Source organism: Jaculus jaculus, chromosome 8 (assembly GCF_020740685.1).
Source record: "Jaculus jaculus isolate mJacJac1 chromosome 8, mJacJac1.mat.Y.cur, whole genome shotgun sequence".
Taxonomy (NCBI): Eukaryota; Metazoa; Chordata; class Mammalia; order Rodentia; family Dipodidae; genus Jaculus; species Jaculus jaculus.
Window position 1 is genome coordinate 122,858,429 of NC_059109.1, and position 12,292 is coordinate 122,870,720.

The 12,292-nt window shown below is 44.3% G+C and overlaps 1 protein-coding gene across 5 annotated transcripts in view; it reads right to left on the reverse strand.

Moving 5' to 3' along the window:
* Positions 1 to 12,292, reverse strand: part of Ptprt (protein tyrosine phosphatase receptor type T) — a 1,232,244-nt gene that overhangs the window by 689,368 nt on the left and 530,584 nt on the right. For all 5 annotated transcript variants that reach the window (XM_045155759.1, XM_045155757.1, XM_045155760.1 and 2 more), the window contains exon 6: positions 9,506 to 9,680. In XM_045155759.1, coding sequence (XP_045011694.1) covers positions 9,506 to 9,680 — 175 coding nt within the window. The remainder of the gene's footprint in view (positions 1 to 9,505; positions 9,681 to 12,292) is intronic.

The following is a 12,292-nucleotide window of genomic DNA, read 5'->3' on the forward strand; positions in this document are numbered from 1 at the left end:
AGTACAGCCGATGCAGTTCATTCCACAGTCCCATTTGAACACAGGAGGGTAATGTTCCAAGTGAATGAGGATTTAATGCAGTTGCCATTTGATTTAATTTCCAAATGCGTTAAAACTGTTAACGCAACACATCAGCATGAAGCTGATGTAGTAGTCAAAATAATTCAAGGAAACCAATACTTGTCAGGTTTTATTTATCCACATTTACGCTTCTTTAAAAATAAGCTGGTCTCTGAGCTCGTATGGAGTACAATATACAGAGATAGCTCCCTGCTAGCTTCCCCCACACACATATGTTCAAGTTAAGTTTTTCACTTTTCTTCCATCTGTCATTTCTATTTTCCCATGAAAAGCTAATGGGGCTGTTATCAAGAGCAAGGGAGTCAGAAGCTAAGGTAGAGCAGCCGGTGACAGTGAGGGTAAAGGAGACTGATAAAGACAAGCTGGTTTGTGTACATACACACACACACACCACTGTTTAACTATGATTTCCATATCCACAACTGCTCTTCCAAATCTAAGGGAGATTATTATTTTATTTTATATTTATGGGTCATGAAATAATACTATTTTTAAAATACTTTTATTACATTTATCTGAGAGAGAGAGAGAAAAAAAATGAGCATGCCGGGCCCTCTTACCACTGCAAATGAACTCCAGACACACATGAGCCACTTTGTGCATCTGGCTTTCCCAGGGCACCAGAGAATTGAACCTGGGCCAATAGGTTTTGTGAACAAGGGACTTTAGCCACTGAACAATCTCCCCAGCTTCATGAAATGATATTTAGAATTCATGCAGCTAATACAGAGCAGAACCTGGGTTTGAAACCAAGACCTCAGGTTTCCTGTCTATCTTCTCATGATCAATGCATGGTCAAACATCATGCAGTGATCAATACAAGTTAAGACCACAGAAAGACCCAAAACAACCCAAGCACAAGTAAGCTTCCCTACACAGGAAGCCTGCAGAGAAGATGAGGATTCTGAGGTGTCAATGCTCTGAAGGCAAAGGTTGGGCAGGAAGCTGGAGGAACAGAGGCAGTGGACAACACAAGATGTGAAAAGTTAGACATGGGCTGGAGAGATCACTCAGTGGTTAGGCACTTGCCTGCAGAGCCTAAGGACCTGAGTTTGATTCCTTAGTACACACATAAACAAAATACACAAAGTGGCACATGCAACTGGAGTCCATTTGCAGCCATTTTAGGCACTGGTGCATCCATTCTCTCTGTCTCTTTTCTATCTCTCTCTGCTTGAAAATAAATAAAAATAAAAAGAAGTTTTAAAAGTCAGATAGGTGGGACACACACACACACTCCAGTATAAGGGCTCTAAGAGGGCTCAGCATAAAGCAAGCCTTCTCTTAAAACGGACTAAAGAAAGGTAAGGTGTTTTTTTTTTTTTTTTAATGCTTATCGTAATGGTCACATAGTAGAATGCACAATGAGCCTGACCTGGAAGATGATCTCAAAACTCAAAACTGCAAACACAGCAGGTCAAAAAAAAAAAAAGGCCATGAGAGAGGAACACAAAACATGAAAGAGCCTATGGCTTCTACTGTAGAGAAAGAATGTAAAATCATATACTTAAAAGAAAAAGAAACAGAAAATTGCAAATGAGACACAATTTCCTAAGAGGCAAGAGGAGAACCAAGAGCTAAAAAAAAAAAAAAAAAAAAAAAGAAAGAAAAGAAAAAAAAAAGGAAAGCCCTTGAAAAAAGCTAAAGGGATGCCTCACAACAGTTAGGGTAATAAGAATGCCCATTACCTCGAAGACTCATTTGGGTGGAGGGAACATCCAAACACCACGTGCTGCCTCATACTGTGCAGCTCTGTATCCTTCGAAAGTCAAAGGAAAGTTAAACATAACCTTCAAGCACTGGAGAGATGGCTCAGCAGTTAAGGTGCTTGCTTGCAAAGCCTGACAACCAGAGCTGAGTTCCCCAGGACCCACGTACAGCCAGATGTGGAAAGTGGCACATGCACCTAGGGCTGGTTTGCAGTGGTTAGAGACCCTGGCACACCCATTCTGTCTCCCTTCTCTTTCTCTCCGCTTGCAGATAAGTCAATAAAAATATATTAAAAATAGAGCTGGAGAAATGGCTTAGTGGTTAAGACGCTTGCCTGCAAAGCCACAGGACCTAGGTTTGACTCTCCAGGACCTACGAAAGCCAGATGCACATGGTGGCGCATGCATCTGGAGTTCGTTTCCAGTGGCTGGAGGCCCTGGAGAGCCCATTCTCCATTCTCTCCCTGTCTCCATATATATTTATAGCTGGGCCATTGGGGCAAGCAGGTTATGCTCTTTAAAAAATGCTAGGATCCTGGTCTTTTCCTCCTTTTGCCCATCACGTGCCCCATGTCATTGTCACACAGCACCCCCACCAGAGGCCCACAGCAATAGGCCTGCCTGATCTTCGCTTGGATTCTCCAAAACTGTGAGCCAAAATATTTATCTTTTCTCTGTTAACATGAATCACCTCAGGTTTTTCTTTTGTTTATTTTAGTGCTGGAAAGCTGACTAGCACATACACGCACAGATTAAAGGTAAAAAGGCTTATTGAAAAATCCACAGCAAGTACAAAAGAACAGTTAGGAGAGGGGGAAGAAGTGGGCATGGGGTGAGTATTCTCTCATGTACAGTGGTCAAGGGAGGCCGCTCTGAGAAGCGGATGTCAGGGTAGAGACAGGAGTGAACCAAACAAAGGAGCCATATAATTATCAGGACCAATACATGTATTTCAGACAAAGAGAAAACAGCACGTACAAAGATTCAGAGGTCAGAACTAGCCTCGTGTGGTTCAAAGAAAAGGAGATGAAGCAGAGTAGCTGAAGGAGAAGACGGGGGCTCCGAGCACAAAGAAACAGAAAGAAGAGAGACCTGGAGGCCACAGCAAGCAGTTTGGATTTGACTCTGGGTTCGACTGGCACAACTGGAGGGTTTGTGTACAGAAAGTCACGATTGAACTTTCTTGACCATTGTCACAGGGAGAATGGAACTCAGCGAGCTGGAGTGGAGCAAGAAGAGCAATCAGCTGAAAAAGAAGGGAGGGACACACCAGCCCATGCAGGTCTCTGCCAATGCTCACTTATTTGCATATTTTCTGTAGCTGCCTTTTCCTACGGCACCAGAGCAAAGGGATTACAACAGAGACCCCCAAAGCTAAGGACATCCACCATCATTCCCTGGGCAAGAAGTTTGGCAACCTGGTCAAGGATGTGGAGGATCAGAGGTGACAGAAGGTACTGGGATTCTATGCTGAGGTTTTTTTTTGGCGGGGAGGGTGGAGTTTACACTAAGCAGATGCCAGAGTTCAGCTTAAGTTCTTGTACCCCAGCCTAGCCTCTGACCCCTGGACAGTGCAGACTCAGTTCCCCATTGCCTCTGAGGGCCAGCAGAGAATGGGAGTCTAGCCCCGAGGGAACCTTTGCAGATTCCGGGAGCAATTCTTCAAGTAGACACTTGCATTGCCTCTTTTCCCAGCATGCACTCGGCCTCCACAGCTTCTCTCACTGAGGAGATGGCAGTCAGCATCCTGGGTCACGTCAAAACGCCACGGACACCGGGGGAGTCCCTGGAGCAGATGTACTGGACGCTGCTCTCAGGCCAAATCCAGTGCGTGCAGGGGGATGTCCCACCATCCAATATTCAATAGCAGACATTCTCTTAAGCCAAGGGCACCTGCTATGGCACAGAAATGCCAGGGAATCAGCACTGTCAGGAGAAACCTTCAGCCGGTGATGGTGAAGGGGCATAAATACCCCAACTTCCCCACTTCCCGGTTTCCCCCTAAATCCGGAGTCCACTGAGAGAACTGAGCTCCTGGTATCCATGGTGGTTGCTTGCTTGAAAATGCCAGCCAGCTTTTTTTTTTTTTTTTAATTTTATTTTTTGGCTATCCCTTCCTTCTTGTCTATATCCCAAATAAATAAACCCCTTGCATCCAAACTCCAGCCTTTCTTATGCCCGTAGGCATTCCAATCACTAGTTTCCCTATCACACTGTCTGTCTTGAACACACCTAGCTAACACTAGCTAGCCACTGTGCAGAGCCAGGGTCTGGGGAAGACTGCAGAGCTCGCCTCACACTAGCTGCTATCTGTGAACCACGCACAGGGCTGCCTCAGAGTCCCCCCACTCCTATAAAACGAATTTTAGCTCCTGTGCTGGTAAAACACTCTGAAAGTGTTTCCAACCTACATTTCCACCGCCCAAGCATGTCACTCACTCATCACCTGGTCTGTATGCTTTTCATCTCTCAAGGCTGACCCAGTCTGAGTGTGGTCATGCATCTGCCAAAGCCAAAGGGCCCATTTCACATGAGGCCACAGGGAGCAATCCTGCCAGCTTTTCAAGGTTGCATTGTTCAGATTGCAACACCCTGTAGGATGTACCATTCTGGAGTTTGCAAGAGGTAAGGGGTAGGAGGAAGAAAATAAAGGCGCAGCTTTTTTTTTTTTTTTTTTTTTCTGAGGTAGGGTTTCACTCTGGCCCAGGCTGACCTGGAATTCACTCTGTATTCTCAGGGTGACCACAAATCACAGCGACCCTCCTACCTCTGCCTCCCGAGTCCTGGGATTAAAGGCGTGAGCCACAACACCCGGCCCAAACCTAGCTTGAAAACTGGGTGACCTTAGGACATCTCCATAGCTTTTCTGGGTCACTTCTGTAGAAGTGTTAACAGTGCCTACATGAGATGGTTATTGTTAAGATTCCTAAACACATGTAGCAGATGTCTGACACACATTCCATAGCCACATGACGCAGGTTTGCACAGATCCTCCTGGCAGACCATGAGCTTCGCTATCATAGCACCTGACACATACTTTGGCTCAATAAGTTCACTAGGCAAATGAACACTGGAAGGAGTCAGCTGCCCCATCTGTTCTAGCTATCCAGCAGGAGCTGTGCACTCAAGTTCCTATAGGCCCAGGCTAGAGACAGAGCCAAAGAAACCAAGTCAGGAGGGTGGACGGCCGTGGAGTGTGCATGGCTACAACCCGACATCTCTCTGCCACCAACTCAGGATTCAGGATGTCGTGTGGGCCATCTCCACACACCTTCATGAAGTTTCAAGTACTGACATACAATGTTTATAAAAAACAGCAACAATAGAGTTCTAGGAAGATGGATCAGCAGTTCAAGATGCTTGCATGTAAAGCTGCTTTCCAGGGTTCAATTCCCAAGCCAACCATGTAAGTCTAATGTAAAAGGTGGCGCAAGTGTCTGGAATTTGTGTGCAGCAGCAAGAGGCCCTGGTGCAACCAAACGCACATGTGCATGCATGCAAATAAAGAAAGAAAAATTTTTAAATAAAGTGAATTTTAAATGGAGAAAATAAGAACCAAGAAGAGACCATATTGTGAGCAAAGCCTTTCTGCAACCTCAGCCCATGGGAGAAATCAGATGACTGGGGTCCACTTCCAGGAAAAGAAGATCTGAATCAAACCTAAAGTGAAATTAACATGTGGAATAACATTTCATTGAGCCAGGACAAGGGACCATGAACACTGTCTTTGGGCAATGTTACCTAATAATAATGATAACAATATGATAATGACTTCACACAGAGACTTGCAGGTATAACTGTGGGTCATCACCTTGTGCTAGAATTTATGCATGTGTTACACTGTGTCTTGGTCTAAAGCTGCATTTACATAGATGCATTCATCCCACTGTACAGATGAGAAAAGTGAGGCCAGGAGTGAGTGAATGTATCTGAGGGTTACACAGGCAACTGGGGCCAAAACCAACACTGAAACTTTGTTCCAGTCTGGCTCTAACCAAGGAAATACACTGGGGCTCACAGTCATATTGAAGTCAGAACATCTGAAGATCTGTACCTGCATTATATGTTTTGAGACACTAACCCCACATTGACAAACATTCTGGGTACTGGTAGGTTAATAAAAGCCACCTTCGACTAACTCGTGGAATCTGGATGCAGCTGAATGACTTTAGTTGAGAATACTCATGTCCTTGAGCCAAGCCAAATACTCTGAAATTGAAGACATGGGAAACGGCCTGGCACAGGGGAGAGAGAAGGAGAACATTTATGAGCACTGGCCTGGAACAAGTAAGCGAGGGGGTGGACTGTCAATAGAGGAAAACCTCAATTATGGTGTGATCTAACATATACCCTGTACCTTATCACAACTCAATAAACACCTCTTCAGAATTAAGTAATTCCAATTTGCTTTCACTGCGGTGTGCGAGTCATCAGGGGAATGTGATATTACCTACACTCCGAGTAGGCAGTGTCTTCCAAAAGCCTGGTCTTCATTGTGCGGAGATGGTGGGGTGTCAGCCAGCATGGGAGTGGGTCTTGGGTAGGGAGAGACTTTTACCTAACCTGGGATTATGTGACTCGGCTCAGCTTGAGCATCCCTGCGGAAGGCATCACCTGCCCAGTGAACTCTCAGCCACAGTAGGGACAGAGATATGAATGAATGAAACCAGGGGAAGAGGCAGCCCATGCGCCCTGATGCCTGATGACGGTGGGATCAACTCCTGACCCATCACTGGTGGACACAGGAGGGTACCCAGGGAACTCTGATCCACATGGCCCCTGTAAACATCACTGCCCATAGACTCACATTTTAATATCTCTTTCCTGATCTTCTTTTTTTTAAATTTATTTTTGTTTGTTTTTTGAGGTAGGGTCTTGCTTTAACCCAGGTCTACCTAGAATTCACTATGTAGTCTCAGGGTTGCCTCAAACTCATGGCATTCCCTCTACCTCTGTCTCTCCAGTTCTGGGATTAAAGGCACACGCCAGCATACCCAGAGCAGTGGCAGCCCCGGGACACATGTGATCAATGGGCATGGAACCAGAGCGCACGCTGGCCTCCTTGTCCTAGCTCTGGCTTGGCTGGCATAGTCAATGAAGGATGAAGCATTGTCCCGTTGTGGCCACCTCTCCAAGCCAAGGTGTGTCCTGTGCCCCAGTCGTCTCTAGATTTGCCTCCCTTCCACTCCCCACCCTGAGACTGAACAGAAGAAATAAGAAAGCGAGCATGGTATGGTCCCGAGTCTCTGTGTGAAACTTCAGAGGGCAACACCAACTCCCATATGTATGTGCCCTTTTCTTTCATTACAACTGCACCCTGGCCAGCACACAAAACACTCTCAGACCGTGGGAAATATGACAGCGCAGGCATTCTATTGTGGGGCACCCACTCCAGGGTGGGAGGTCAGTCATAAAAGAGGTACAATGGGCAATCCAGGGGACAGCTCAGGAAACTACATACTCGCTGAGCACATGAAAGGTTTACAAAGGCCACAGTGTCACACTAATCAATCTTACGGCACCAGAAAAGCAAAGCTATGAGCCCACTGCAATCAAAGTGATGGCTTCCTTTATACATTAATGGTGTTCCATATGAATTAACTTCAAGGTGAATTTTTTTCACATTAATTGTTTTGTTCATGATAGCCTAATTTGTTGATCTTTGACTTAAGGGTTCATGACATTACAGTAATGAAAAGAATGCCTGCTGAAACCAATAATCCACTCACTCATCCATTATTCCACAAAAATCTTAAGGTTGAGTCTTAGGAAAGGAAATGACCATACAGGTGAAAGCTGCCCAACAGTGGCATGTTCATTCCATGGTCCAGTGTATGCAGAACCTGTGTCAGATACAATGCTAAATCGGGGGGGGGGAGGGGGGACTTATAACAAGGAGAATGATGTCCCTCTTCTCACAGAGTCTATGTTTAAAAGGGGAAACAAAAATCATCCAACAAACAGCCAAGTATAATCCATCCTCGAGAAGAATTACAAGAGCTACATAAGAAAGGGGACAAGGTGATATGCTAGGACGTGACCAAGCTAGGGAGTTGTCTAGCAGAAGAAACCATCACAAGATTTAAGCTGACACCTCAGCAAGGGTCCACCATCAGTCACGTGAATATCTACCTACAGTGAAGACTGTCCAGAATACAGAGCCCAGAGCTTGCTCCTCCAAAGGTCACCAGTAACACAATGCCACCAAAGACAGGTCAAACTCTCCACACTGATCCATATTTTATCCAAGAAAAACCAACTCTGGAGGCTTCTGGGAATTGAGCAATTTTCCACCTGAACTCATTGGGTATCATTCCACATCTGGCATAATACACAGGTTCATTATTTCATTCACTAAATTATGCTACACTGAAATTTCAATTGGTGAGCATAACAGTAGTAAATGAGTGCATTCACATGCTGTTGTTGCAGGTATAAATTGTCAAAGCTTTTATTTTTCTTTCTTTAATTTTTGCTAAAGCAATATTGAAACACAAAGAAAAAAATCCATAAAGATGCTCATATGTTTTGGCCTACCAACTCTGCCTCTGGGGATTTTATCTTAAGGAAAGAATCTGGTGAAATAAAAATGTTCTCTTCAGAAAAACTGCGCTAAGGTGTTAATTGTTGTGCACCCGAAGGAAAGGAAAAACAAAAACAGAAACACCTGGAATTACCTAAACGACTGAAATAAGGGAACTGGATGGAATGGTATAAGGCCATTAAGCATAATAACACAGACAGATTCAAATAAGTGAGACGTGTGACTTCTCAAATGATGCAAGAAAGGAAGCCAGGCATGAATTTTAAAGGAAAGTATGGAGGTGTACCTTAAGATAACAAGAAAATTAGTAAGCGCCAAGTCAAGATCACGGAACACCAGGATCATTTGTTTGAAAAGTCATTCAAAAATATTGTCATTGTATAGAATTTTCAATTCTAAATCCCTCAGAAACTATCTGGAGAGAACAACACAGTGGAATGTCATGGAAGCGTGAGGACATATGTTCATCCTGACCTTAAACACACACAAAGCACATATTTAGAGATGTTCCCTTTGTTATGTATCCACAAACCTTTTTAAAATTTATTACTATTTATATTTATATATTTATATTTTATATTTATATATTTATATTTATTATTATTATTTGGGTGGTAGGCTCTTGCTCTAGCCCAGGCTGAACTGGAATTCACTACGCAGTCTCAGGTTGGCCTTGAACTCACAGAGATCCTCCTACATCAGCTTACTGAATACTGAGATTAAAGGCATGTGCCACCATGCCCGGCTAAGAGAGGCTGCCGCAAGTGAACTCCACATGCATGCTCCACTTTGTGCATCTGGTTTTACATAAGTAATGGGAAATAGAACTCTGATGTTAGGCTTTATGGGAAAGTGCCTTATCTACTCTGCCACCTCTCCAGCTGATATCCATGTGCTTTAATATAAGTATCCTTATGTGAGGTTGAACTTTGAACAACAATGCTATGTTTTGTTTATTTATTTATTTTTAATTTCACCATAACTTCCTCTTTGGGGAAAGTGAAGGAGAGGGAAAACATGTCCTGTGTGTTGAACGTGAAGAGAGGGACACAACATGTGAGAGAACTGGCTTTCACTTCTCCAGGTAGCTCCCAGCTGTGTATGGGTAGAGCGGAGATGGCTCTGGAATCCAGCCGCTCAGTAAATAAAGCCAGGAGTTGGAGGCACTCACCTTTCACAATCAGCTCCGCGTAGTTGGACACGCCAGACCCGCCATCCGAGCGTATCACACAGCGGTACTTGGAGACACTGCGCTGGGCGGTATCAGCCACGCTGACTGTGGCAGAGAAGCGCCTGTGGTTGACCACACGTGTGACCATGAGGGCCGTATCTCTGCCATTCCATTGCTGAGGACAGAAGACAGGAAAGATTGAAGAAATCATAACATCACAGGCTTCCTGGCAAACTCCAACACACATGCCCTCCACCTGATACCCAGGACTTCCTTAAAAGAGCAAAGGACTTACACCTGAGTTGAACTACTGATCTGACTCATAAACAAACTTGGCCACTTGGGTGTGATGGGGCATATATGTAATCTCAGCACTTGGGAAACCTGGGCTATATAGCAAGGCTGTGTCTCAAAATAAATAAATAAATAAATAAATAAATCCTGAAAAAAAAAAGAATCAGGAAGGAAGACTAGAAGGAAGAAAAAACAAACAAACAAACAGGAATGGGGCTAGAGAGATTGCTTAGTGGTTAAGGCACTTGCCCACAAAGCCTAAGGGTCCAGGTTCAATTCCCCAGTACCCACGTAAGCCAGATGTACAAGGTGGCACATGTGTCTGAAGTTCGACTGTAGTGGCTGGAGGCCCTGGCATGCCCCTTATCTCTTTCTCTATCTGCCTCTTTCTCAGACTTAAATAAATAAGTAAATACAAGGAAAGGAGGGGAAAAAGGAAAGGTGTAAGGAAGGAGAGGCAGAGAAAGGTAGATCTGGAGTGGGAAAGATGTGAGGAGGGAAAAAGGGAGAAAATAATAAATGAGCCAATTCAAGAGGAAGGGTGTCCAGTTGAGGCAAAAGCTCTTTCCAATCTCCTTGTCTCCTTGCTTAGCTCACATTTGGGGTTAGCTGTCATTTTTTAACCTCTCACCTTCCTATATTACTTCATGGCATCAAAAATAAATCAACTCTCCTTCAAAGACAATCTTCAGTAGATTAATGCAAGCCTAGCCCATGTAGAACATTAATAAACAACTTGGCTTCCAGCCCCACAACTTATGACTGACGCCTCGCTCATAGATGCTGAACTATTAACAGGGACTTCTCAACACGTCTCCTCCTTGCCATGTGCTCTGTCCTCTGCCCGGCACGTCCCCCTTTCTCTTCAATCCCATGTTCATCTCTAGTAAGTTCCCATATCAACCATACCACACTCTGAAAGGCATCTGAGCTGTGTTATGTGTTATGTTACTGGTCCCTATTTTAAGTGGTGAGCTCCCCAAATAAAAGACTTTATCCATTTCCAATGTCAGTGTGACTGACATGAGTAAAATCAAGGTGTACACACACGACTATCTTCAGTATGCCGAGTTTGAGGTGTGATGTGCTGAATTAGATTGACTCTCAGTGGCACGTCTCGGTAACCAACAAGGCACACATGTGTATGTAGTTTCACTGGATATTTACTCAGCCCTGAGTATATGACAGGGCACTTTTGTATAATCCTTCTCTTTAATCTTCACAGTCTGGTTGAGGTGTGTATTATGAGCTGTGCTTCTCAGAAGAATTCAAATGTCAAAGAGGTTAAATAAATACGTAGAACAAATCCGTGCCTCCCTCATCCAGGCTTTCCGGCATCAAGTCAAACATGCTTTTTCTTAAGACCTGATCCCCACTGCCTTCTTTCCTATATATTTTTTTCTCTCTCTCAAAGTGAAATGGGGTATTTTAATTGCCTGACTGGATTTACAGAAACCTCGTGGTTTATGATTCCTGCGCCCCAAGTCTTGTGGTATGTAACCTTCATTGCTTCCTCCACAGAATAGATAGTATCACTACACGCATGACCTATTTTTTCCATGTCATCTTCCAACCCACCCCCCACCAGAGACAGCTCAGGATGAGGATGCCAGAGCACACAGGGCCTCCAGCTCAGCAGCATGAGGCAGTACCAACGCCAGCGGGGTGCAGTGGATCTCAAGTCAGGGTGCAGCATTGAAGGCCCCACTGAAAGGCACCTAAGAGATCTGTTCCGGACTACAGAAGGAGATCATAGGGGACAGTTTTCTTCTTCTTTTATTATTTTTCACATTGTCTAGGCTTCCTGCTTCAAACATATATCACCTGTATATTTCAAAATAATACTGTAAATGACATATTTCACAAACCAAGACAGTAGGAGAGGCAGCCTTAAGCTCCTCCCATGATGGACAGAACCCAACATGAACAGGAAAAAAAGAAATAATGTCAGTGGAAAGGTGTCATTAGGGATAAAATTGCCAACTACTTGCCTCATGCCTTAGGACATCTTTATAAGAAATGGTAGGTACAGTTTAAACCCAAGTAGATGAAACTAACAGAGAATGAAGGCAATTTCTCTTCTCATAATAGTGCAACTAGGAAGGAAGCAGAGGGGAGTCTGACAAAAAAAAAAAAAAAGATTGAATCTGATTTGGAGAAGAGATGCAGAATAACTGGGAGGACGTACGTCAGGAGAAACAAGGACACTATAGAGAGCCTATATTCTCTATTCCTGCCATTGGTAGAGATTGGTGAATGGTGGGGCTTTGGCATTTGGTGGTTTGAATGTAATTATATTCCCCTTAGCCTCATGTGTTTGTGATTAAGCCTCATACTTAGCCCCTAGTTGGTAGAGCCTTTAGGACGTAGAGCCTTGCTGGAAGAGGTATATCGCTAGGAGTGAGCCCTTGGGATTTCACAGGGCAGGCCCCCCTTGCCAATGCTGAGTAGCTCACTGTTCCCACTTCCTCTCTGCTGCTGCTGTTTGCTCTG